The following is a 27,577-nucleotide window of genomic DNA, read 5'->3' as shown; positions in this document are numbered from 1 at the left end:
ATCTGCAAATATTGAAATATTACTCTGTATGCCCCCGACAAGGTCATTAATAAATATGTTAAAAAGAAGGGGGCCCAATACTGACCCCTGTGGTACCCCACTGTTAACTGAGACCCAGTCTGAGTGTTTTCCATTAATAACCTCCCTTTGTTTCCTATCACTGAGCCAGTTCTTAACCCACATACATATATTTTCCCCTCTCCCCATTGTTCTCATTTTATGTATCAACCTTTTGTGTGGAACCGTATCAAAAGCTTTTGAAAAGTCCATACACACAACATCTACTACATTTCCTCGGTCCAGTCCGGAACTTGCCTCCTCATAAAAGCTGATCAGATGAGTCTGACAGGAACGGTCCCTCGTAAACCCATGTTGATATTGGGTCATGAGGTTCTTCTTCTTCAGATACTCTAGTATAGCATCTCTTAGGAAACCCTCCAGGATTTTACCCACAGTAGAGGTTAAGCTTACCGGCCTATAATTTCCAAGTTCGGTTTTTGTCCCCTTTTTGAATATTGGCAGCACATTTGCTATACGCCAGTCCTGTGGTACAGACCCTGTTATTATGGAATCTTTAAAGATTAAAAACAATGGTCTATCTATGACGTTACTTAATTCCTGCAGTACTCGCGGGTGTATCCCATCCGGGCCCGGGGATTTGTCAACTTTAGTGATTTTTAGACGCCGCTGTACTTCCTGCTGGGTGAAGCAAGTGACATTTACTGGAGAATTTTTGTTATCACTAGTCATGTTTTCTGTCATGCGATTTTCTTGTGTAAATACGGTTGAAAAATAATCATTTAGCTTTTTCCTCATCCTCATCCACCATTTCACCCAGACTATTTTTAAGGGGGCCAACACTATCATTTTTTAGTTTTTTACTATTTATGTAGTTAAAGAATATTTTGGGGTTATTTTTACTTTCTCTGACAATGATTCTCTCTGCCTCAATCTTTGCTGCCTTGATTTGTTTTTTACATAATTTATTTAATTTTCTATATTTATTTAATGCCTCATAACTACCTATTTGCTTTGGTTCTCTAAATGCTTTCTTTTTGTCACTTATTGCGCCCCTTACAGCTCTATTTAGCCATACTGGTTTCCTCCTATTTCTAGCATGTTTATTCCCATAGGGTATATATTGTGCACAGGTCCTATTCAGGATGTTAATAAATGTCTCCCATTTGCTTTGTGTAGCTTTATGTCTCAGGATATCGTCCCAGTTTATTGCACTAAGATCATCTCTCAACCGTTGGAAATTTGCCATCCTGAAGTTTAGTGTCCTTGTAACCCCTCTACTACACATCTTATTAAAGGATACATGAAAACTTATTATTTTGTGATCACTATTACCCAAGTGACCCCAAACTCGTATATTTGATATGCGGTCTGGCCTATTGGTTAATATTAGGTCTAGCAGTGCCCCCCTTCTTGTGGGGTCCTGAACCAGTTGTGAAAGGTAATTGTCTCTCATACTTGTCAAAAACCTATTGCCTTTGCTTGAACTACATTGTCAGGCAAAATGTATTTTTGTCCTAGTTTAAAAAATGAGAGATGTCTAAAATCTCCACCCCCATGCGCATTTAGAAGAAGCTACATAGTACTCATTCGTACTTCCCCCAAAACCAGGAATTTTTATGAGCGCCATGAAGCCTCAGCCCAGAGCAAGCCTTCTGGTAAACTGGAAATTCCCTCCAAAAATCCTATTGTCTATCTGTACAAACTTTTAATGTCGATTTTAATAATGCACATGGCGGTGACAAACACAGGGACCACATTTTTGAGATGTTCACCTTTTTTCAATTGTGATGGTGTGGTTTTCGTGGCTGGGAGACCACCGGAAGCCCGGGAAATGGGTTCTGAGCTTCTGGGCGACATAGGGATATCATATTTGATATCCATCCTCATGAATAGTGATGACGGCAAACATGATGTCTCCATCTTGAATGTGGGACTCCCCCATACCAAGATATGAAATCTGAAGGATTTTTATGTCTTCTGCAGCTGGGTGGGATCACAAAACCGAGCCCCCGTGTGAGGTAAACAACAGGGGTGTCTCCCAATGTTTTGGCCCCTTACTAAAAACAAGAACGGCCATTTTTAAGTCATTCTTGCCAGGGACGTCAGACGCATGCACACCTCGCTGCGTGGAAGAATCACATCTAATTTCCGGGGAGCCGTCCTCACCACAGAATCTGAGACCATCACCTCGTGGCGCAGGTTTTGCTATTACTTATCCCTTTTATTTTAATAACTGTTTATGCATATATGTAAATTGTCTCTGTTATAATATCTTGTATATCTTTTGTAAACACTGCCCACTTTCGGGAGTAAATCATTATTATTTACCAGCTTCGTTCTTCTTGTCCTATGTCGAGCAAACACGTTCCTCACCCGCTAATTCACGTTACCTAACAGGTACCCGATCCACCTGTTAAGCGATCGGTGGTGGCAGTATACCAGTATTTATGTGATATCGTGGTTTGAGGGTGGCTGCACGGAGGTATATATACGTTCCTGGAAGGAACTGGTGGTATATATACGTCTTGTCACATCACGTGCCACAATAGTCGACATAAATTAGAGCAGCTGCGCCCGTGCTTATCCTCGGTCAATACCGTGTTTGACCAGCAGGATAAGGGGGCGCCAGAGGGCTGCAAGGTCTGACCAAGTGTCGTCTCTGACATACATGTTTCTGTCCCCCAATGTATTTCAGGGTAGTTGAAGTCTCCCATAATAATGACTTCTCCTTGAGTCGCTGCTTCATCTATTTTCTTTACGAGGATATTCTCCGCTGCTTCCATTATTTTTGGAGACTTATAACAAACCCCTATCAGTAATTTATTATTTTTTCCCCCTCCCCTTATCTCCACCCACAGGGACTCTACATTTTCATTAGATTCACATATATCCTCCCGCAAGACAGGTTTTAAGGATGATTTTACATATAAACACCCCCCCCTCGCTTATTTGTACGGTCATTTCTGAACAGACTATAGCCCTGTAAATTAACTGCCCAGTCATGGCTCTCGTCCAGCCACATCTCAGATATCCCTACCATGTCATAATTATTTTATGTATCTCTCTGTACCTCTATTCCTTCTTACTTTATTGACTGTTCTAACCCCACCCCCAATTTCTTTATTTGTGCCCAGGTCACTATCTGCACTATCTTCCCCACCTATAAAATGAATACCCCCCCCAATCCCTAGTTTAAACACTCCTCCTACCTTCTAGCCATTTTCTCCCCCAGCACAGCTGCACCCTCCCCATTGAGGTGCAGTTGGTCCCTAGCATAGAGTCTGTAGCCAACTGAGAAGTCGGCCCAGTTCTCCAGGAACCCAAATCCCTCCTTCCTACACCAGTTCTTGAGCCACTTATTTATCTCCCTAATCTCTCGTTGCCTCTCTGGCGTGGCACGTGGTACCGGTAGTATTTCAGAGAATACCACCTTGGAGGTCCTTGCTTTCAGCTTGCAGCCTAATTCCCTGAAATCATCTTTAAGGACCTTCCACCTACCTCTAACTTTGTCATTTGTGCCAATGTGCAACATGACCGCTGGGTCCTCACCAGCCCCTCCCAGTAATCTGTCAACCCGATCAGCGATGTGCCGGACTCGAGCGCCAGGTAGGCAGCACACTGTTCGACGATCCCTGTCTTTGTGACAGATTGCCCTATCTGTTCCCCTAATAATTGAGTCCCCCACTACCAGCACCTGCCTGGCCTGCCCTACTCTCCTATTTCCCTCTTTACTGGAGCTGACACTCCTCCGGCTTTCAGGGGACATGCCTTGCTGCAGCAGTGCTACCCCTGTACCGTCACTCCCCTCATCTGCCAACTTTGCAAACTTATTGGGGTGTGCCAGATCAGGACTAGCCTCCCTGGCACTCTTCCCTCTACCCCCCCTTCTAACTGTTACCCAACTAGCGGCCTCACTGTCCTGCAGCTCCCGACTACCACCCTCCCCCACATCTACCCCTGTGAGCTGCTGCTCAGTGAGCAGCAGACTCCTTTCCATATTGTCAATGGATCTCAGTGTTGCCAGCTGCTCATTTAGATCCAGTACCTGGGCTTCCAAACACACAACGTGCACACATCTCGCGCAGCAGTAAGCAACTCCGACCGGCTGTTCAAGGAATGCATACATGTGGCAAGATGTACACTGGATAGCATTGCCAATAATGGAGCTCATTTTCTAATGGGGATTGCAATTGACAGAATGTTAAGTAAAAAGAAAAGTAAAGAATTAATAAAATACAGACAGCAATTCAGTCCAAAGTCCTCCCTTCCAAACTCCCTGAATCACAAGTCACCGAAAAACAAGTCACACACTTACTTTCATTCGCACTTACGCTCCGGTCACACTCGCAAACTAAGAGATTTAACCCCTTAAGCCCCGGAGCATTTTTCGTTTTTGCATTTTCGTTTTTGCTCCCCTTGTTCCCAGAGCCATAGCGTTTTTATTTTTCGGTCAATATGGCCATGTGAGGGCTTATTTTTTGCGGGACGAGTTGTACTTTTCAACGCCATTACTAGTTTTACCATATCCTGTACGGGAAAACAGGAAAAAAATTCCAAGTGCGGTAAAATTGCAAAAAAAGTGCAATACCACAGTTGTTTTTTATTTATTTTTTTTATCACGTTCACTGAATGCTAAAACTGACCTGCCCTTCTTATTCTACAGGTCATTACGAGTTCATAGACACCAAACATGTATAGGTTCTTTTATATTTAAGTGGTGAAAAAAAATTCCAAAATTTGGTAAAAAAATAAATAAAAAAATAGAGCCATTTTCTAAGACCCGTAGTGTCTCCATTTTTCGTGATCTGGGGCTGGTTGATGGCTTATTTTTTGCGCGCCGGGCTGACGTTTTTATTGATAACATTTGGGGTAGATCCGATGTTTTGATCGCCCGTTATTGCATTTTATTGCAATTTTGCGGCGACCAAAAAACGTAATTCTGGCGTTTAGAATTTTTTTCTCGTTACGCCGTTTACCGATCGGATTAATTCTTTTTTTATATTGATAGATCGGGCGATTCTGAATGCGGCGATACCAAATATGTGTATGTGGGGGGTTTTTTTATATATTTTATTTTGAATGGGGCGAAAGGGGGGTGATTTAAACTTTTATATTTTTTTATTTTTTTAAAAACTTTTTTTTTTTACTTTTTGCATGCTTCTATAGTCTCCATAGGAGACTAGAAGCAGCAACTGTCCGATCGCCTCTGCTACATACAGGGGACGAGCAGGTCCCCTGCATGCAGCAGAAATGGTCCTGTGCTATGAGCGCCGACCACTAGGTGGCGCTCATAGCGACAAGATCATGACAACCACAGGCGTCTGCTGCAGACCCTGGGTTGTCATGCACGCCCATCGGCGACCCGCGATCACGTGACGGGGTCGCCGGTGGGCGGGGCTTATGACGCGCTACCCGGAAGCGCGCGTTAAATGCTGCTGTCGGAGATTGACAGCAGCATTTAACATGTTAACAGCCGCGGGTGGATCGCGATTCCACCTGCGGCTGTTGCGGGCACATGTCAGCTGTAAGAATCAGCTGACATGTGCTCCGTTCAGTGAGGGCTCAGCGCAGCAGCCCTCACTGAACGGGCAGTACGCAAATATGCGTACTAATACGTCTCCGGTAAGTAAGGGTTAAAGAGTTTTTTTTTTTTTTACCCTTTTCCAGCAATGCACCCTACAGCTCAATGCACTTCCAAAGGGAAGTTATCTGGTTATTGTGGATTTATGGCTCATAGGCAGGTACCATAGATATGAAAAAATATGCATATTCTTCCCCACTTTGACCTGGCAATGAAAATGTATATCCCATCCCTGTCAGGTTTATAGAACCTCCAATGTCTACCTAGTGCTAGTGCTGCCCTCGATCTACTTAGTGCTATCCTCAATCTATGTAGTGCTGCCCCCGCTCTACCTAGTGCTAGTGCTGCCCTCTATCTACCTAGAGTAATCATAGAATCATAGAATGGTAGAGTTGGAGGGGACCTCCTGGGTCATCTGGTCCAACCCCCTGCTCAAAGCAGGATTCACTAAATCATCTCAGACAGATGTCTGTCCAGCCTCTGTTTGAAGACATCCATTGAAGGGGAACTCACCACCTCTCGTGGCAGCCTGTTCCACTCATTAATCACCCTAACTGTCAAAAAGTTTTTTCTAATATCTAATCTGTGTCTCCTCCCATTCAGTTTCATCCCATTGCTTCTAGTCTTTCCTTGTGTAAATGAGAATAAAGATGATCCTTCTACAATGTGACAGCCCTTGAGATATTTGTAGACAGCTATTAAGTCTCCTCTCAGTCTTCTTTTTTGCAAGCTAAACATTCCCAAATCCTGCAACCGTTCCTCATAGGACATGGTTTGCAGACCAGTCACCATTCTGGTCGCTCTTCTCTGAACTTGCTCCAGTTTGTCGATGTCTTTTTAAAAATGTGGTGCCCAAAACTGGACGCAGTATTCCAGATGAGGTCTGATCAAAGAGGAGTAAAGTCCGATAATGACTTCACGTGATCTAGACTGTATGCTTCTGTTAATACATCCCAGAATTGTATTTGCCTTTTTTGCTGCTGCATCACACTGTTGACTCATGTTCAGTCTATGATCTATTAGTATACCTAAGTCTTTTTCACATGTACTGTTGCTTAGCTCTATTCCTCCCATTCTGTATATGCTTTTTTCATTTTTATTGCCCAGATGTAGTACTTTGCATTTTTCCCTGTTATAAACCATTCTGTTAGTTGCTGCCCACTGCTCCAGTTTATTTAGGTCTTTTTGAATCCTCTCTCTCTCTTCTCTAGTATTAGCTATCCCTCCTAGCTTTGTGTCATCAGCAAATTTAATCAGTTTACCCTCAATTCCTTCATCTAAATCATTGATAAAGATGTTGAGCAATACAGGTCCCAGGACAGAGCCCTGTGGTACCCCACTTGAGACATTCATCCAGCTGGATGTGAAGCCATTTACAACCACCCTTTGAGTCCGATCACTAAGCCAGTTATGAATCCACCTGACAGTTGCCTTGTCCATTGCATACTTGGTCATTTTTTCAATAAGGATGGTGTGAGATACTTTGTCAAATGCTTTGCTGAAGTCAAGATGTACTATATCTACAGCATTTCCCTGATCCACCCAGTCAGTGATTCTGTCATAGAAGGAAATTAAGTTAGTCTGACATGACTTGTTAGTTACAAACCCATGCTGACTCTGGTTAATCACTTCATTCTTATCCATGTACTTACATACATGTTGTTTAATAATTTGTTCAAAGATCTTTCCTGGTATAGAAGTCAGACTCACCGGCCTATAGTTCCCTGGGTCCACCTTCTTCACCTTTTTGAAGATAGGAACAACATTTGCTCTTCTCCAGTCTTCTGGGACTTCTCCTGTTCTCCAAGAATTTTCAAAGATTATGGAGAGTGGTTCTAAAATTTCTTCTATGATCTCCTTCAGTACTCTGGGGTGTAATTCATCTGGACCTGGAGACTTGAACTCATTTATGTTAGCTAAATATTCCCTCACAATCTCTCTGTTTACATATAACCTGGATTCTTCTATTCCTTTAATAGGAGAGTGAAGATCAGTTGATGTTACATTTTCTTTCTGAGAGAAAACAGATGCAAAATAGCAATTAAAAAGTTCGGTCTTCTCAACATCCTTTCTTACCATTTCACCATTTTCATCCTGTAAAAATCCTATAGCATCTTTGACTTTTCTTTTACTTTTGACATACCACCAAAATCCTTTTTTATTGCTTTTGACATCTTTTGCAAGCCTTAATTCATTGTCCGCTTTAGCTAACTTGATAAGTGCCCTACAGGTTCTGCAGACAGCATTATAATCTTCTTGAGATGTGCCTCCCTCTTTCTATTTGATAAACATTTCTTTCTTTCTTTTTAGCATGTTTTTAAGTTCTGTGTTCATCCATCCTGGTTTCCTTAAATGCTTCCCATTCTTCCTACTTTTTGGGATTGTTAACGATTGTGCTTTGAGAATCTGATTTTTAAAAATTTCCCATCCTTCCTGGACATTTTTGTCCTTAAGGACATCCAGCCATTGGATCCCTCCTATTCTCTTTCTGAGTCTCTTAAAATCTGCTTTTCTGAAATCTAACCTTGAAGTTTGAGTCTTCACATGTCTTCCTCCTCTAGTTATCCAAAATTCTTTGATAGCATGATCACTGCCTCCTAGGGTCCCAGCCACTTTTACCTCCTCAACCATTTCCTCCTTGTTTATAAGGATTAGATCCAAAGTAGCAGATCCCCTTGTTTTCTCCCCTACCTTTTGGAAGATAAAGTTGTCAGCAGGAGAGGATAAGAATTTGCTTGACCTGTTAGTTTTACTTGAGAGAGATTCCCAACAAATGTCTGGATAGTTGAAATCTCCCATGACCACTACGTCATATACGTCATATTTTTTGGAGCACTTGGTCATTTGATACATAAAGAGTTCATCCATATCTTCAGCTTGCCCAGGTGGCCTGTAGTAAATGCCTACAATGGTGTCCTTTCCGTTGTTCTCTCCTTGTATTCTTACCCAGACAGTTCCCACAGAACTCCCAGTCTCTGAAGCTTCAATCACTTTACAATGAGCTGGAGAGGAAAAAACTGACGTGATAGAAGAAAAATAACCGCAGTGTTGAAATCAGCGAAAAATCTAACTCAACAAAAATGATGTTCAAAATTGTTCCTCAGTGTTATTGATGACATCATAATGTCCCCGTCGTGCTCCGCAGATACATGTCACCTGGACGGCTGCCCTCAGCCTGCATCTTGTCCTCCTGACCTGGAATACAAAGCCTGTGCCCGGTGTCCAATGACCTGTTTGGACCTGAGCCATAATCGGGTCTGCCTCAGTGACCAGCCCTGCGTCTCCGGTACGTGGAGGGACGGGGTCTGATTCTGCATGGGACGCTTCCTGCATCATTTTAGTTAACCCCTTCGTGTACCTGCTCAGGTTGTCGGTGTCCGGATGGCTATGTGCTGGACGGCTTGAATCACTGTGTACGGCCGGAGGAATGTCCATGTGAGGTGGACGGGGCCACCTACTGGCCGGGACAACTGGTGAAGGCCAACTGCCAGATCTGCAGCTGTCAGGACGGCACAATGAAGCAATGCAGGCAAAACCCAGAATGCAACGGTCAGTGTCTAGAAGCCTGGATAGGGGGCAGTGTCTAGATCCTTGGGTTGGGGCAGAATTTAGAATCCTCAATGTGTGGGGGGTTCAGCATCTAGAACCCTTGATGTGGGGCTGGAGGGCTCAGTTTCTAAAACCCTTGCTGTAAAAGGAGGGGGGGGAGCTGAAATTAAAGCCCTGGATGTGAGGTCAGTATCTAAAACCCTAAACATGGTTGTCATTATCTAGAACCCTGGATGAGGGATGCCGGTAGCTAGAACTCTTGATGGGAGGGTTTGTCAGAATCTAGAACCCTTGATGGTGGTTATAAATATCTAGAACCTTTGATGTTGGCCATGGGTATGTATAACCCTGGATTGGGATGTCAGTATCTAGAACCCTGAATGATGGCTGTCAGCATCTAAAACCCTGGATAGGGGGTTAGTATCTAGAACCCTGGATGGGGGTGGTCAGTATCTAGAACCCTGAATGATGGCTGTCAGCATCTAAAACCCTGGATAGGGGGTTAGTATCTAGAACCCTGGATGGGGGTGGTCAGTATCTAGAACCCTGAATGGGGGTTGTCAGTATCTAGAGCCCTAATGAGGGTTATCAATATCTAGAACTCTGGATGAGGGTGGTCAGTATCTAGAGCCCTGGATGGGGGGTGTCAGTATCTAGAGCCATGGACCAGGGTGGTCAGTATCTAGAGCCCTGGATGGGGGGGGATGTCAGTATCTAGAGCCCTGGACCAGGGGTGTCGTTATCTAGAGCCCTGGACGGGGGGGTGTCAGTATCTAGAGCCTTGGACGGGGGGTGTCAGTATCTAGAGCCCTGGACGAGGGTGGTCAGTATCTAGAGCCCTGGATGGGGGGTGTCTGTATCTAGAGCCCTGGATGGGGGGTGTCCGTATCTAGAGCCCTGGACGAGGGGTGTCCGTATCTAGAGACGTGGACCGGGGGTGTCAGTATCTAGAGCCCTGGACGGGGGGTGTCAGTATCTAGAGCCCTGGACGGGGGTGTCAGTATCTAGAGCCCTGGACGGGGGGTGTCAGTATCTAGAGCCCTGGACGGGGGGTGTCAGTATCTAGAGCCCTGGACGGGAGGTGTCAGTATCTAGAGCCCTGGACGGGGGGGTGTCAGTATCTGGAGCCCTGGAAGGGGGGTGTCAGTATCTAGAGCCCTGGACGGGGGGTGTCAGTATCTAGAGCCCTGGACGGGAGGTGTCAGTATCTAGAGCCCTGGACGGGAGGTGTCAGTATCTAGAGCCCTGGATGGGAGGTCTCAGTATCTAGAGCCCTGGACGGAGGGTGTCAGTATCTAGAGCCCTGGACGGGGGGTGTCAGTATCTAGAGCCCTGGACGGGGGGTGTCAGTATCTAGAGCCCTGGACGGGGGGTGTCAGTATCTAGAGCCCTGGACGGGGGTGTCAGTATCTAGAGCCCTGGACAGGGGGTGTCAGTATCTAGAGCCCTGGACGGGGGTTGTCAGTATCTAGAGCCCTGGACGGGGGGTGTCAGTATCTAGAGCCCTGGACGAGGGGTGTCAGTATCTGGAGCCCTGGATGAGGGGTGTCAGTATCTAGAGCCCTGGACGGGGGGTGTCAGTATCTAGAGCCCTGGACGGGGGGTGTCAGTATCTGGAGCCCTGGACGGGGGGTGTCAGTATCTAGAGCCCTGGACGGGGGGTGTCAGTATCTGGAGCCCTGGACGGGGGGTGTCAGTATCTAGAGCCCTGGACCGGGGGTGTCAGTATCTAGAGCCCTGGACCGGGGGTGTCAGTATCTAGAGCCCTGGACAGGGGGTGTCAGTATCTGGAGCCCTGGACGGGGGGTGTCAGTATCTGGAGCCCTGGACGGGGGGTGTCAGTATCTGGAGCCCTGGACGGGGGGTGTCAGTATCTAGAGCCCTGGACGGGGGGTGTCAGTATCTGGAGCCCTGGACGGGGGGGTGTCAGTATCTGGAGCCCTGGACGAGGGGTGTCAGTATCTAGAGCCCTGGACGGGGGGTGTCAGTATCTAGAGCCCTGGACCGGGGGTGTCAGTATCTGGAGCCCTGGACGGGGGGTGTCAGTATCTGGAGCCCTGGACGGGGGGTGTCAGTATCTGGAGCCCTGGACGGGGGGTGTCAGTATCTGGAGCCCTGGACGGGGGGTGTCAGTATCTGGAGCCCTGGACGGGGGGTGTCAGTATCTAGAGCCCTGGACCGGGGGTGTCAGTATCTAGAGCCCTGGACCGGGGGTGTCAGTATCTAGAGCCCTGGACGGGGGGTGTCAGTATCTAGAGCCCTGGACTGGGGGTGTCAGTATCTAGAGCCCTGGACGGGGGGTGTCAGTATCTGGAGCCCTGGACGGGGGGTGTCAGTATCTAGAGCCCTGGACGGGGGGTGTCAGTATCTAGAGCCCTGGACGGGGGGTGTCAGTATCTAGAGCCCTGGACGGGGGGTGTCAGTATCTAGAGCCCTGGACGGGGGGTGTCAGTATCTAGAGCCCTGGACGGGGGGTGTCAGTATCTAGAGCCCTGGACGGGGGGTGTCAGTATCTGGAGCCCTGGACGGGGGGTGTCAGTATCTGGAGCCCTGGACGGGGGGTGTCAGTATCTGGAGCCCTGGACGGGGGGTGTCAGTATCTAGAGCCCTGGATGGGGGGTGTCAGTATCTGGAGCCCTGGACGAGGGGTGTCAGTATCTAGAGCCCTGGACGGGGGGTGTCAGTATCTAGAGCCCTGGACGGGGGGTGTCAGTATCTGGAGCCCTGGACGGGGGGTGTCAGTATCTAGAGCCCTGGACGAGGGGTGTCAGTATCTGGAGCCCTGGACGGGGGGTGTCAGTATCTAGAGCCCTGGACGGGGGGTGTCAGTATCTAGAGCCCTGGACGGGGGGTGTCAGTATCTGGAGCCCTGGACGGGGGGTGTCAGTATCTGGAGCCCTGGACGGGGGGGTGTCAGTATCTAGAGCCCTGGACGGGGGGTGTCAGTATCTAGAGCCCTGGACGGGGGGTGTCAGTATCTGGAGCCCTGGACGGGGGGTGTCAGTATCTAGAGCCCTGGACGGGGGGTGTCAGTATCTGGAGCCCTGGACGGGGGGTGTCAGTATCTGGAGCCCTGGACGGGGGGTGTCAGTATCTAGAGCCCTGGACGGGGGGTGTCAGTATCTAGAGCCCTGGACGGGGGGTGTCAGTATCTAGAGCCCTGGACGGGGGGTGTCAGTATCTGGAGCCCTGGACGGGGGGTGTCAGTATCTGGAGCCCTGGACGGGGGGTGTCAGTATCTGGAGCCCTGGACGGGGGGTGTCAGTATCTGGAGCCCTGGACGGGGGGTGTCAGTATCTGGAGCCCTGGACGGGGGGTGTCAGTATCTAGAGCCCTGGACGGGGGGTGTCAGTATCTGGAGCCCTGGACGGGGGGTGTCAGTATCTGGAGCCCTGGACGGGGGGTGTCAGTATCTGGAGCCCTGGACGGGGGGTGTCAGTATCTGGAGCCCTGGACGGGGGGTGTCAGTATCTAGAGCCCTGGACGGGGGGGTGTCAGTATCTGGAGCCCTGGACGGGGGGTGTCAGTATCTAGAGCCCTGGACGGGGGGTGTCAGTATCTGGAGCCCTGGACGGGGGGGTGTCAGTATCTGGAGCCCTGGACGGGGGGTGTCAGTATCTGGAGCCCTGGACGGGGGGTGTCAGTATCTGGAGCCCTGGACGGGGGGGGTGTCAGTATCTAGAGCCCTGGACGGGGGGTGTCAGTATCTGGAGCCCTGGACGGGGGGTGTCAGTATCTAGAGCCCTGGACGGGGGGTGTCAGTATCTAGAGCCCTGGACGGGGGGTGTCAGTATCTAGAGCCCTGGACGGGGGGTGTCAGTATCTGGAGCCCTGGACGGGGGGTGTCAGTATCTGGAGCCCTGGACGGGGGGTGTCAGTATCTAGAGCCCTGGACGGGGGGTGTCAGTATCTGGAGCCCTGGACGGGGGGTGTCAGGTTGATGATCTGTGATCACCGGCGTCTGTCTCTGCAGTGCACTGCGGCTGGTCTGCCTGGTCGCCCTGGGGCGAGTGCATGGGTCCGTGCGGGGTGCAGAGTATACAGTGGTCCTTCCGCAGTCCCAACAATCCCAGCAAGCACGGGAATGGGAAGCAGTGCCGGGGAATCTACCGCAAGGCGCGCAGGTAACCGTCGCTCTCCACAACGGCGCCCCACACCCACAGAATAAAATGGGTTAATAGATTCCTGCACCCGATCAACGTATCCTCATACTGAGTGATCAACCAAATAATGTCCCCTCCCCCGCCCTTCAAAATCCCAGGGGGAGATCTCTGGACTCCGCACAGCGGAAAACTCCGCAGACTCTGGTGAACTGTGTACTACTCCGCTGTGTGCGGCTCCGCTGTGTACATGTGCTGTATATGGCTCCGCTGTGTACTGCTCCGCTGTGTACTGCTCCGCTGTGCATGTGCTGTATATGGCTCCGCTGTGTACTGCTCCGCTGTGTACTGCTCCGCTGTGCATGTGCTGTATATGGCTCCGCTGTGTACTGCTCCGCTGTGTGCGGCTCCACTGTGTACATGTGCTGTATATGGCTCCGCTGTGTACTGCTCCGCTGTGCATGTGCTGTATATGGCTCCGCTGTGTACTGCTCCGCTGTGTGCGGCTCCGCTGTGTACTGCTCCGCTGTGTGCGGCTCCGCTGTGTGCTGCTCCGCTGTGTACTGCTCCGCTGTGTACTGCTCCGCTGTGCATGTGCTGTATATGGCTCCAGTGTGTACTGCTCCGCTGTGCATGTGCTGTATATGGCTCCAGTGTGTACTGCTCCGCTGTGCATGTGCTGTATATGGCTCCAGTGTGTACTGCTCCGCTGTGCATGTGCTGTATATGGCTCCAGTGTGTACTGCTCCGCTGTGCATGTGCTGTATATGGCTCCAGTGTGTACTGCTCCGCTGTGTACTGCTCTGCTGTGTACTGCTCCGCTGTGCATGTGCTGTATATGGCTCCGCTGTGTACTGCTCCGCTGTGCATGTGCTGTATATGGCTCCAGTGAGTACTGCTCTGCTGTGTACTGCTCCACTGTGTACATGTGCTGTATATGGCTCCGCTGTGTACTGCTCCGCTGTGCATGTGCTGTATATGGCTCCGCTGTGTACTGCTCCGCTGTGTGCGGCTCCGCTGTGTACTGCTCCGCTGTGTGCGGCTCCACTGTGTACATGTGCTGTATATGGCTCCGCTGTGTACTGCTCCGCTGTGCATGTGCTGTATATGGCTCCACTGTGTACTGCTCCGCTGTGTGCGGCTCCGCTGTGTACTGCTCCGCTGTGTGCTGCTCCGCTGTGTACTGCTCCGCTGTGCATGTGCTGTATATGGCTCCAGAGTGTACTGCTCCGCTGTGCATGTGCTGTATATGGCTCCAGTGTGTACTGCTCCGCTGTGCATGTGCTGTATATGGCTCCAGCGTGTACTGCTCCGCTGTGCATGTGCTGTATATGGCTCCAGTGTGTACTGCTCTGCTGTGTACTGCTCCGCTGTGTACTGCTCTGCTGTGTACTGCTCCGCTGTGCATGTGCTGTATATGGCTCCAGTGTGTACTGCTCCGCTGTGCATGTGCTGTATATGGCTCCAGTGTGTACTGCTCTGCTGTGTACTGCTCCGCTGTGTACTGCTCTGCTGTGTACTGCTCCGCTGTGCATGTGCTGTATATGGCTCCAGTGTGTACTGCTCCGCTGTGCATGTGCTGTATATGGCTCCAGTGTGTACTGCTCCGCTGTGTACTGCTCCGCTGTGCATGTGCTGTATATGGCTCCAGTGTGTACTGCTCCGCTGTGTACTGCTCCGCTGTGCATGTGCAGTATATGGCTCCGCTGTGTACTGCTCCGCTGTGCATGTGATGTATATGGCTCCAGTGTGTACTGCTCCGCTGTGTACTGCTCCACTGTGCATGTGCTGTATATGGCTCCAGTGAGTACTGCTCCGCTGTGTACTGCTCCGCTGTGCATGTGCTGTATATGGCTCCAGTGTGTACTGCTCCGCTGTGTACTGCTCCGCTGTGTACTGCTCTGCTGTGTACTGCTCCGCTGTGCATGTGCTGTATATGGCTCCGCTGTGCATGTGCTGTATATGGCTCCAGTGTGTACTGCTCCGCTGTGTACTGCTCCACTGTGCATGTGCTGTATATGGCTCCACTGTGTACTGCTCCGCTGTGCATGTGCTGTGTACTGCTCCGCTGTGTGCGGCTCCGCTGTGTACTGCTCCGCTGTGTACTGCTCCGCTGTGCATGTGCTGTATATGGCTCCAGTGTGTACTGCTCCGCTGTGCATGTGCTGTGTACTGCTCCGCTGTGTGCGGCTCCGCTGTGTACTGCTCCGCTGTGTACTGCTCCGCTGTGTACTGCTCTGCTGTGTACTGCTCCGCTGTGCATGTGCTGTATATGGCTCCGCTGTGTACTGCTCCGCTGTGCATGTGCTGTATATGGCTCCAGTGTGTACTGCTCCGCTGTGTACTGCTCCGCTGTGCATGTGCTGTATATGGCTCCAGTGTGTACTGCTCCGCTGTGCATGTGCTGTATATGGCTCCAGTGTGTACTGCTCCGCTGTGCATGTGCTGTATATGGCTCCAGTGTGTACTGCTCCGCTGTGCATGTGCTGTATATGGCTCCAGTGTGTACTGCTCCGCTGTGCATGTGCTGTATATGGCTCCAGTGTGTACTGCTCTGCTGTGTACTGCTCCGCTTTGCATGTGCTGTATATGGCTCCAGTGTGTACTGCTCCGCTGTGCATGTGCTGTATATGGCTCCAGTGTGTACTGTTCCGCTGTGTACTGCTCCGCTGTGCATGTGCTGTATATGGCTCCAATGTGTACTGCTCCGCTGTGCATGTGCTGTATATGGCTCCAGTGTGTACTGCTCTGCTGTGTACTGCTCCGCTGTGCATGTGCTGTATATGGCTCCAGTGTGTACTGCTCCGCTGTGCATGTGCTGTATATGGCTCCAGTGTGTACTGCTCCGCTGTGCATGTGCTGTATATGGCTCCAGTGTGTACTGCTCCGCTGTGTACTGCTCCGCTGTGCATGTGCTGTATATGGCTCCAGTGTGTACTGCTCCGCTGTGCATGTGCTGTATATGGCTCCAGTCTGTACTGCTCCGCTGTGCATGTGCTGTATATGGCTCCAGTGTGTACTGCTCCGCTGTCTACTGCTCCGCTGTGCATGTGCTGTATATGGCTCCAGTGTGTACTGCTCTGCTGTCTACTGCTCCGCTGTGCATGTGCTGTATATGGCTCCAGTCTGTACTGCTCCGCTGTGCATGTGCTGTATATGGCTCCAGTGTGTACTGCTCTGCTGTGTACTGCTCCGCTGTGCATGTGCTGTATATGGCTCCAGTGTGTACTGCTCTGCTGTCTACTGCTCCGCTGTGCATGTGCTGTATATGGCTCCAGTGTGTACTGCTCTGCTGTGTACTGCTCCGCTGTGCATGTGCTGTATATGGCTCCAGTGTGTACTGCTCCGCTGTGCATGTGCTGTATATGGCTCCAGTGTGTACTGCTCCGCTGTGCATGTGCTGTATATGGCTCCAGTGTGTACTGCTCTGCTGTCTACTGCTCCGCTGTGTACGTCTCTGCTGTCTATTTCTCCACAGTCTCTGAGTTTTGTACGGCTCCACTTTATAAGGATCCGCTTTGTCTGTGCTGTGTACTGCTCTGCTGTCTCTGCGCTGTGTATGGCTCTGCTGTCTCTGCACTCTGAAGTTGACGCGCCCCCTGGGCCATATTCTTTAGGGGGAATATCCGGAGCCGGATCAGATGGGAGTTGTAGTCTTCCGAGTGGCTGTGACCCGGTCCGTGCCCAGGGTGTCAAACTCAGTTGTATGTGGCAGTCCTACAGATGTTATAAGTTCTTTATTGTCGACTACGCCACCCGTTGTGTTGCGGTCACTATGGCCGCCGCTGCAGCAGGGTCCGCTGAGGCTGATGGTGTTGGTGCAGCTTTTGGTGGTATAACCCCCAACGGGTGGGGTATAGCCTCAGGGGGTCAGGTGCAGAGGATGGGGGTTGTGGTGGTGCAGCATAGATGTTAAAGGAAGACAGAGTCGGGTTGTGCAGTTTAGGGTATTTACTCACTGCTGATGTTCCGGTCACTCCAGCTTCAAGTGACCTCCCGAGCCGCGCTGCGTCCACCAGGTCCTGGATCCAGCCAACCCCCAAGCGAGTCCGGAGCGTGACCCTGAGCTCTCCTTCTGTCCTTTCTCTGGCCGTCCCCACTATTGATCCACCCAGGTCCAGCTCCCTCGGGCCTTCTGTTGGGTGACCCTTGGCCTTGGGTTCCCTGACCCTCCACGTGGTATGCCTTCGTGGTGGATGTGGTGGGTGGCCGTGGCAGACGCTGCCCACGGCCTCCGGTCTCTGGCTGGGGTGTGTTTTTGCCCCCACCAGCTTGGGTTCCGGTACCCTGATGCCGACTCTTCACCCGTGGATTGGATTTGGGGTCTTAGAGTCCTCTCTTCTGCTTCCCCCTCTGGGTCTCTCCTTCTTTCTCCTCTCTCTCTCTCTCTCTAGGGCTTCTCTGCTCCTCTTCCTCTGACTCCTCTCTGCAAAAGGCTGACAGACTGACCCTGATCTCTGATGGTGCCCACCTTATATACACCCTCTATGTGTGAGCTCAGGTGACCAGCACCCAATGAGCTCCTATCTTTACCCAGGCTGCTCCCCCTATCTGCCCCTACACTACTTGGGATGTACCACCCCCCTCCCACTCCAGCCAGGAACAGACTCGGTCGTACCTGCACATTTCTAAGTGGGAGTACCGTCGGTCTGCTCCTCGGAAATGGGATGTGTGTAGTGCATGCAGCCTACCGAGCTCAGATCCACACTCCATCCTTACCCGGGAGTGGAATATCACACCTCTGGATTGAGGTGCAATACCCCTGTAGCAGCCGAATCCTCAGGGTGCTACATTCCCCCCTGGTAAATCACAGCACGTCCTCGGGCTGTAAGACATAAAACAACACCAAACATACATTTTTTTTTTATAAACATATAAAACATATTAAACAACATATCTTAGCAGATAAAACATTCTCGTCGCCTCAGGCTCCTCCTCCGGTCACTGTGCAACGTGTGACCGGGTAAAGTGCGACAGTCTCTTAGAAAACTGGTTTTCCCTATAAAACCGGTAGGGGGCGCTTTAGGACGCGCAACTATATACAGGGGAAGTGGCCGCTCTCAGTCCTCGGCCAGGTATTGGGGAGGAATGACCGCTCTCAGTCCTCGGTCAGTGGGATTTAGGGGTTAAACGGGTAACAGTTCACACTTGCTGGTCCCAACGGGGACTATATTAGCAGCAGTAACAGTTTCAGTTTCAGTTTATGGTGCCCCGACGGGCAACTATATACAGCTCCTGCTTCGCTGTACTTAACGACGGCGTCCTCCTGCTCTTTCTTTATTGTTACCTTTAGCTCTAGATTCAGACCCGTCCGGGCACGTATGCTGGGCGAACAGGTCCTCTCCCAGATGCGGCACTCTTGGTCTTATGGGCGCGGTGGTGTTAGCGCCCGGGTTGCCCGGGCCTTGCGGCCAGGCCTGGGGTATCTGGAAGGTGAAGGGCACCGTAAGGACTGCGGCGCCCTGGGCTACTTGGCCCTGCGACCAGGCCGGGGGCTCCGCGGAGGTAGGGGGCGCTGTTGGTATTGCGGCGCCCGGGGGTACTAGGCCTTGCGACCAGGCTGGTGGTACTTCCTGCTTGGTCACGCTCGGGGTCGAGGCGTGTGACGTCACAGGGGTCGCGGCTCCCGTTTGAGGCCTAGTCTGCGGCGGTGACGTTGCAGCGACGGGCACGGCAGGATAGACTTCGGGCTCTGCGACGGGGAGCTGGGGCAGGTACGCGGTTTCCCGGTTTGGGGTATAGACGTCCCCTTTACCTGCCTCCACTCGTTCGGCTCCCTTCTCGGCGCCGTCTCCGGCCTTCAGTCCTCCCGCGCCATCCTCAGAGGCGGTCGGTCTCCTCGTCTTGGGTGGCGTGCTCCGCTGACAGGTCTCGGTCTGCTGGGCCATCTCTCGGCTCCACTCCGCCAACGTCTCTCGCTGCACCCGGGCCATCCTCCTTGCGAGGCCCTCCAGAGCGGTCTGCGCACACTCCCGATCTCGGGGGAGCTGTGCTAGGACCTCCACTAGGCCTAGTGGGGTCGTTGTTTCCAGCAGGCTCCTGACCAACGGGTCGGTGCTGCTCTGCTCTCCCTCTTCTGTTTCTAGCAGGCTCCTGGCCAACGGGCCGGTGCTGCTCTGCTTTCTCGCCATCTCCGGGTAAGCTCCTCCGAAACTCTTCTCCCGGCTTCTTGCCTCCGGGTGCGCTCGCTCTAGACTGCTCCAGGCGGCACCCATCTTCGTTCTCTCCTTTCGTCTCCTCCCCCTTCGAGGGCGGTCCCGGGGCCACTTGGTGACTGTCAGCTCCAGGGGCTGTTCTTTCACACTGACAGACACCTCTAGCATCACAGTCTCTGTTGGTGGGGGCGGTTTCCACTTTTGGCGCCATTTTCGGTCCTGGCCCACGATGGGAGGTGGCCTCTCGCCACCCTCTGGCACGCCCATAATGGCGTCCGCTCTTCCAAGGCGGGAGACCTTTGGAAATGGCGGGAATCGCTTCCCAGTGGCGGGAAACTCTGCAGATGGCGGGAAAAAGCTGTTAATGGCGGACAACCGGCGGGAATCGACCTGTGATGGAGTCCGATGGCATGGACCCTCCGGAACCGACAGGAGACTTCTTTTTGAGGTAAATTCGTTCTTTTCTTCAGGCACGCAGTACCCGGGTGTTGTGGGCACGTAATCCTGCCGACTACGCCAAAGTTGACGCGCCCCCTGGGCCATATTCTTTAGGGGGAATATCCGGAGCCGGATCAGATGGGAGTTGTAGTCTTCCGAGTGGCTGTGACCCGGTCCGTGCCCAGGGTGTCAAACTCAGTTGTATGTGGCAGTCCTACAGATGTTATAAGTTCTTTATTGTCGACTACGCCACCCGTTGTGTTGCGGTCACTATGGCCGCCGCTGCAGCAGGGTCCGCTGAGGCTGATGGTGTTGGTGCAGCTTTTGGTGGTATAACCCCCAACGGGTGGGGTATAGCCTCAGGGGGTCAGGTGCAGAGGATGGGGGTTGTGGTGGTGCAGCATAGATGTTAAAGGAAGACAGAGTCGGGTTGTGCAGTTTAGGGTATTTACTCACTGCTGATGTTCCGGTCACTCCAGCTTCAAGTGACCTCCCGAGCCGCGCTGCGTCCACCAGGTCCTGGATCCAGCCAACCCCCAAGCGAGTCCGGAGCGTGACCCTGAGCTCTCCTTCTGTCCTTTCTCTGGCCGTCCCCACTATTGATCCACCCAGGTCCAGCTCCCTCGGGCCTTCTGTTGGGTGACCCTTGGCCTTGGGTTCCCTGACCCTCCACGTGGTATGCCTTCGTGGTGGATGTGGTGGGTGGCCGTGGCAGACGCTGCCCACGGCCTCCGGTCTCTGGCTGGGGTGTGTTTTTGCCCCCACCAGCTTGGGTTCCGGTACCCTGATGCCGACTCTTCACCCGTGGATTGGATTTGGGGTCTTAGAGTCCTCTCTTCTGCTTCCCCCTCTGGGTCTCTCCTTCTTTCTCCTCTCTCTCTCTCTCTAGGGCTTCTCTGCTCCTCTTCCTCTGACTCCTCTCTGCAAAAGGCTGACAGACTGACCCTGATCTCTGATGGTGCCTACCTTATATACACCCTCTATGTGTGAGCTCAGGTGACCAGCACCCAATGAGCTCCTATCTTTACCCAGGCTGCTCCCCCTATCTGCCCCTACACTACTTGGGATGTACCACCCCCCTCCCACTCCAGCCAGGAACAGACTCGGTCGTACCTGCACATTTCTAAGTGGGAGTACCGTCGGTCTGCTCCTCGGAAATGGGATGTGTGTAGTGCATGCAGCCTACCGAGCTCAGATCCACACTCCATCCTTACCCGGGAGTGGAATATCACACCTCTGGATTGAGGTGCAATACCCCTGTAGCAGCCGAATCCTCAGGGTGCTACACACTCTGTATGGCTCCGCTGTGTCTGTGCTGTGTACTGCTACACTATGTATGGCTCTGCTGTCTCCGCACTGTGTACGTCTCTGCTGTCTCCGCACTGTGTACGTCTCTGCTGTCTCTGCGCTGTGTACGTCTCCGCTGTCTCTGCGCTGTGTATGTCTCTGCTGTCTCCGCGTTGTGTACGTCTCTGCTGTCTCCGCGCTGTGTACTGCTCCACTGTCTCCATTGTGCACATGTATACCTGGCCCCCGGGGCCCCACATCATGTCCGGTCTGACTGCCCTCCTGTGTCCTTCTTTTTCCATCCTCAGGTGTCAGACGGCTCCATGTGAGGCCTGTTCACATCACGGGAGGACGCACGGCGTCGGGGAGCGCTGGAGATCTGGAGCCTGCCATGTGTGCCAGTGCCTGCCCAACCTGACCGCCCAGTGCTCCCACTACTGCCAGCTCACCAGTAAGGGCTGCCCAGAGGTGAGTGACCTCCTCTCCACTGGGGGTGCTCTAACAACACAAGACCAAGTACATAACGGAGGCTCCTCCTCTCCTCACACAGAACAGAGGCTCCTCCTCTCCTCACACAGAACAGAGGCTCCTCCTCTCCTCACACAGAACAGAGGCTCCTCCTCTCCTCACACAGAACAGAGGCTCCTCCTCTCCTCACACAGAGCAGAGGCTCCTCCTATCCTCACACAGAACAGAGGCTATTACTCTCCTCACACAGAACAGAGGCTCCTCCTCTCCTCCCACAGAACAGAGGCTCCTCCTCTCCTCCCACAGAACAGAGGCTCCTCCTCTCCTGACACAGAACAGAGGCTCCTCCTCTCCTGACACAGAACAGAGGCTCCTCCTCTCCTCACACAGAACAGAGGCTCCTCCTCTCCTCCCACAGAACAGAGGCTCCTCCTCTCCTGACACAGAACAGAGGCTCCTCCTCTCCTGACACAGAACAGAGGCTCCTCCTCTCCTGACACAGAACAGAGGCTCCTCCTCTCCTGACACAGAACAGAGGCTCCTCCTCTCCTGACACAGAACAGAGGCTCCTCCTCTCCTGACACAGAACAGAGGCTCCTCCTCTCCTCACACAGAACAGAGGCTATTACTCTCCTCACACAGAACAGAGGCTCCTCCTCTCCTCACACAGAGCAGAGGCTCCTCCTCTCTTCACACAGAACAGAGGCTCCTCCTCTCCTCACACAGAGCTGAGGCTCCTCCTCTCCTCACACAGACAAGAGACTCCTCCTCTCCTCACACAGAGCAGAGGCTCCTCCTCTCCTCACACAGAGCAGAGGCTCCTCCTCTCCTCACACAGAACAGAGGCTCCTCCTCTCCTCACGCAGAACAGAGGCTCCTCCTTTCCTCGCACAGAACAGAGGCTCCTCCTCTCCTGACACAGAACAGAGGCTCCTCCTCTCCTGACACAGAACAGAGGCTCCTCCTCTCCTGACACAGAGCAGAGGCTCCTCCTCTCCTCACACAGAGCAGAGGCTCCTCCTTTCCTCACACAGAACAGAGGCTACTCCTCTCCTGACACAGAACAGAGGCTCCTCCTCTCCTGACACAGAACAGAGGCTCCTCCTCTCCTGACACAGAACAGAGGCTCCTCCTCTCCTGACACAGAACAGAGGCTCCTCCTCTCCTCGCACAAAACAGAGGCTCCTCCTCTCCTCGCACAAAACAGAGGCTCCTCCTCTCCTGACACAGAACAGAGGCTCCTCCTCTCCTGACACAGAACAGAGGCTCCTCCTCTCCTGACACAGAACAGAGGCTCCTCCTCTCCTGACACAGAACAGAGGCTCCTCCTCTCCTGACACAGAACAGAGGCTCCTCCTCTCCTGACACAGAACAGAGGCTCCTCCTCTCCTGACACAGACCAGAGGCTCCTCCTCTCCTGACACAGACCAGAGGCTCCTCCTCTCCTGACACAGAACAGAGGCTCCTCCTCTCCTGACGCAGAACAGATGCTCCTCCTCTCCTGACACAGAACAGAGGCTCCTCCTCTCCTGACACAGAACAGAGGCTCCTCCTCTCCTGACACAGAACAGAGGCTCCTCCTCTCCTCACACAGAGCAGAGGCTCCTCCTCTCCTCACACAGAACAGAGGCTCCTCCTGTCCTCACACAGAATAGAGGCTCAGGCTGACGCCCCCCCTGGGCCGTGGGGTACTCGGCAGCCGGGCTTCGGTGTATGCCGGTGGGGGATATTATGGTGGCTGGCCTGGTCCGTGACCCAGGGCGGTCAGTAAAAAAGGGGATATTTATAAGGGATTTAAAGTGTTCGTGACGCCACCTGTGTAATGCGGCTAAGGGGTCCCGCCGCTGCGGAGCAGTCCCCTGGAGCTGGTGTTACGGCAGCAGGGATGGTGTGGCTCTCCACAGGTAGAGCTAGCTCCAGGGCAGCATGGGGTGTAATGGATGGTGGTGCAGGGGAGAGACAGCAGGACGGTCCCGGAGGAAAGACGGACACTCACACGGGAGTAAGCTTCTGTACCTTTACTGGTGATGGTGCAGGCACGGTCCAGGGTACTCCGGACGAAGGGCGCACTTTTGGACTCTCCCCAGTGAGTGGGTATAGGGCCTACTGATCCGTGGCTTTACTCGCTAAGCTTCTGACCTGCCTGGAGCTAGGCCTAGCTTGGTTACTGTCTCTCTTAGCACCTGCTGACCTGGTGGTAGGGCCTTCTCTTGGATATCACTCTCCCTGGACACTTGGGCCTCCGTGACTCCTAGCCCTGGTACTGTAATCAGCGTTTGGTGAACCTGGGACCTGTAGTCCTCCAGGGGTTCCGGTGATTCCTACTGGGTGTAAAGGGTCCCTGTAGGCGCGGACCTGGTGTCCGGTATATATATCGGGGTGAGCCTGGTATGCTCCTCTGCCCCCTCGCTACTTCTTCCTTCTCCTCTCGCCTTCAGCCACACTCAGGGCCCTCACTAGACTTTCACACGTGCTGTAGGCCTCACCTTGCCTCACACAGCAGCCTGCGTGCTGCTCTCTCACTGAGCACACTAAACTCTAAACTAGAACTGAGCTACCTGGCTCCACCCTCCCTATATATATCCTTAACGGGCTCCCTCTGCTGGTCTGAGGTGGTAGGGTGGAGGTGTGTGAATGTAGTGAGGGCTTCTTGTGGAGAAGTCCATCCATGCACCCTTCTGGGTTCTGTGGCACCAAAGCGCAGCAGGGCGCCACATTCCCTCCTAGTAAAACTCAGTACTCCTGGACTGAAGCATTTTTTCTCAAAACTGGTTAAACAATTATAATAGCAACAACAAATATAATAATAACAATGAAGTTACAGCAAGTCCCGTAACCTGGTGTCCATTTCACCGATGAAGGAACATGAGGGACCAACCTGAAAACCCTCAACGTAGGCCTTGGGCGTGGCTACAGGGCATATGTGATCCAGGTGCTGGACCACGTCTTCGGCCACGCCAAACGGGTTTTTGTTCCATGGTCAAATAAGGGGCACTTTGATAAGTGCAAACTATATACAAGGACAGTTTTTGGCTGCTCACAGTCCTCAGCCTACAAGTCTTTGTACCCTGACGGGTAACTAAATGTACATATATTTAATTTCAGTTTATACAATAAACATTATGCAATACCCTACTGGGTAACTATTTATACTGTCAGCGTTTCTCTATTCACTCTCTACACCTGACAGGGGTCTGGCCTTTTGTGCTACGCGATGACCTACGTAGTACTGGGATGCGTGTAGTGTGGATGCTTGCGCTATTTTCCGCTCTATGAGTGGGTGGACTGCAAGACTGCCTTAACCTCTCTACGGGACTGGCAAGTACACTGGTTACTGGGCCTACTGGCTCTGCTTCTGCCGGTGATCCTTCTTCCGGGGATTCTTCCTGAGCAGGCTCTTCCGGGGCACTTACAGGTCTTACTTGCAGTGGAGAGTCTTCTGGCTGTTGGTAGAAGTGTAGCTCAGGTATTATTACCAGTCCATCCAGTTGAGGCCAATCTGCCGGGAAATCTAAGACAGTATGGAGTACTTCTTCTTTAGGCTCCTCCGGTACGGTGAGAGGCACTTCCTCCTGGGGCTTCAGCGGACTTGGGTACAACTTCAGATGGTCTCTTGATACCGTTGCAGTTGTTCTTCCTCCGTCTTTGCTAATTAGACAGGTTTTTCTATTGTCGAATCTGGAATTCAACACAGTGTAAGGTTCTCTTTCCCACTGGTCGTCAAGCTTGTGGCTTCTTCTCTTTCATTCCAGCACAACTTCTTCAGGTGTCAAGGGTTCTGCGGGTGCACTCTTGTTGTACTGTGCTTCCTGTTTATCTCTCACCCTACTTAGATTGTCTTCGACACAGGCCTGTACTCTCTTGTACTGCTCCTGTCGAGTCGTATCCCAGTCTTCGGTGGACATGTCCGCTTCTGGCTCTACCACTCCAAGCTCCAGGTCCATGGGCAACTTTCCGGGTCTTGCTCTCATGAGGTACGCTGGAGTACAATTGGTGGAACTCACAGGTATGTGGTTGTACAGATCTACAGCTTAACGTCTGTTGTGGGTAAATTGTTTGAAGGATTTCTTAGAGATGCTATTGTAGAATATCTTAATGATAATAACTGTCTAACTCCATATCAACATGGATTCATGAGGGATCGCTCCTGATGGCCTTCTACGAGGAGGTGAGCTCACAGCTGGACCGGGGAGAGTCAGTGGATGTTGTAGACCTTGACTTCTCCAAAGCGTTTGATACCGTGCCACACAAAAGGTTGGTCTATAAAATGAGAATGCTGGTCTGGGGGATAATGTGTGCAAGTGGGTAAATAGCTGGCTGAGTGATAGAAAGCAGAGGGTGTTTATCAATGGAGTAACCTCAGGGGGTGTCAGGGTTACTAGCGGGGGGCCTCAAGGGTCTGTCTTGGGCCCTATATTATTTAATATATTTATTAATGATCTAGTGGAAGGGTTGCATAGTAAAATAGCAATATTTGCAGATGATACTAAACTTTGTAAAGTAGTTAATACAGATGAGGATAGGGCACAGCTACAGGAGGATTTAGATAAATTGGGGAGTTGGGCCAAAAAATGGCAAATGGGGTTCAATGCCGATAAATGTAAGGTCATGCACATGGGAAAGAAAAACAGCAGTCACCCATACATATTAAATGGGAAACCGTTGGGGAAATCTGACATGGAGAAGGACCTGGGCGTCTTGGTTAACAGCAAATTAAATTGAAGTGCCCAGTGTCAGGCAGCAGCTGCGAAGGCAAATAGAGTCATGGCATGCATCAGAAGAGGAGTAGGGGCATATGATGAGAACATTGTTCTTCCTCTGTATAAAGCGCTGGTAAGGCCGCACTTAGAATATTGTGCACAGTTCTGGCCTCCGGTGCTCAGGGAAGACATATTGGAGCTAGAGAGGGTACAAAGGAGGGCGACTAAGGTAATAAAGGGAATGGAGGGACTAGAATACCCAGAGAGGTTGTCAAAATTAGGCCTATTTACGTTGGAAAAGAGAAGGCTTAGGGGAGACCTCATAAACATGTATAAATACATCAGGGGGCAGTACAGAGATCTCTCCCATGACCTCTTTATACCAAGGATGGTGACAAAGACGAGGGGGCACACTATGCGTCTGGAGGAAAGGAGGTTCCTGCACCAGCATAGAAGGGGATTCTTTATGGTCAGAGCCGTGAGACTCTGGAACTCTCTGGGAGAGGAAGTGGTGATGTCCAACTCACTTAATGAGTTCAAGAGAGGCCTGGACGCCTTTCTTGAGAACAATAAAATTACATCTTATGCTTAGTTAATTAATCCAGGGATTTAATCTGACTGCCAGATTGGAGTCGGGAAGTGAATTTTTCCTCAATGATGTAAATTGGCCTATACCGCATGGTAAAGGAATAGCGGAATAGCTGCAGTGCACAAAAAATAGGCTGAACTGGATGGACGCTTGTCTTTTTTCGGCATTATAAACTATGTGCCAGGTCAGGTAGTTTGTCTGGCCACTGGTTTCTTTCTTCTAGAGGTAAGGTCTTCAACAGGTCGATGACTATATTATTCATCTTTTCACAAACCCATTGGTTTGGGGGTGGTACGGTGTAGTCCAGATCTTCTTACACCCGTACAGATGGAAAAACTCTTTGAACAGCTCGGCTTCAAAGGCAGGGCCTTGATCCGTCAGCACTTTATCCGGGTATCCATGGGGCCTGCAGAAATAGGCTTGAAACGTCCTTGCTGCAGTTTCTGCTGTCAGATCCTTGATGGGGGCTACCACCAGGAACCTGGAGTAGTGATCCACCATGGTCAGGGCATACGAGTAGCCTGACCTGCTGGGTGACAGCTTGACGTGATTCAGGGCGACGATCTCCAGGGGCTGGGTTGTCTTGATGGACTGCAAGGGTGCCTTCTGGCTGCTGTAGTCCTTTCTTCTGAGGCTACAAGGTCCACAATCCCGGCACCACCTCTCTATGGAGCTTCGCATTCCAACCC

The 27,577-nt window shown here is 51.7% G+C and overlaps 1 protein-coding gene across 1 annotated transcript in view; it reads left to right on the top strand.

Annotated features, from left to right (window-relative positions):
• Positions 1-27,577, top strand: part of LOC141264133 (SCO-spondin-like) — a 521,676-nt gene that overhangs the window by 109,036 nt on the left and 385,063 nt on the right. Inside the window, exons 15-18 of the mRNA XM_073676443.1 lie at positions 8,748-8,888; positions 8,969-9,151; positions 13,125-13,275; positions 21,440-21,599. Of these exons, the coding sequence (XP_073532544.1) occupies positions 8,748-8,888; positions 8,969-9,151; positions 13,125-13,275; positions 21,440-21,599 (635 nt within the window). The remainder of the gene's footprint in view (positions 1-8,747; positions 8,889-8,968; positions 9,152-13,124; positions 13,276-21,439; positions 21,600-27,577) is intronic.

The sequence above is a fragment of the Phyllobates terribilis genome, unplaced genomic scaffold (assembly GCF_046119375.1).
Source record: "Phyllobates terribilis strain yellow unplaced genomic scaffold, ASM4611937v1 Scaffold_4__5_contigs__length_816908805, whole genome shotgun sequence".
NCBI classification, from domain to species: domain Eukaryota; kingdom Metazoa; phylum Chordata; class Amphibia; order Anura; family Dendrobatidae; genus Phyllobates; species Phyllobates terribilis.
This window is presented reverse-complemented; position numbering and strand designations above follow the sequence as displayed.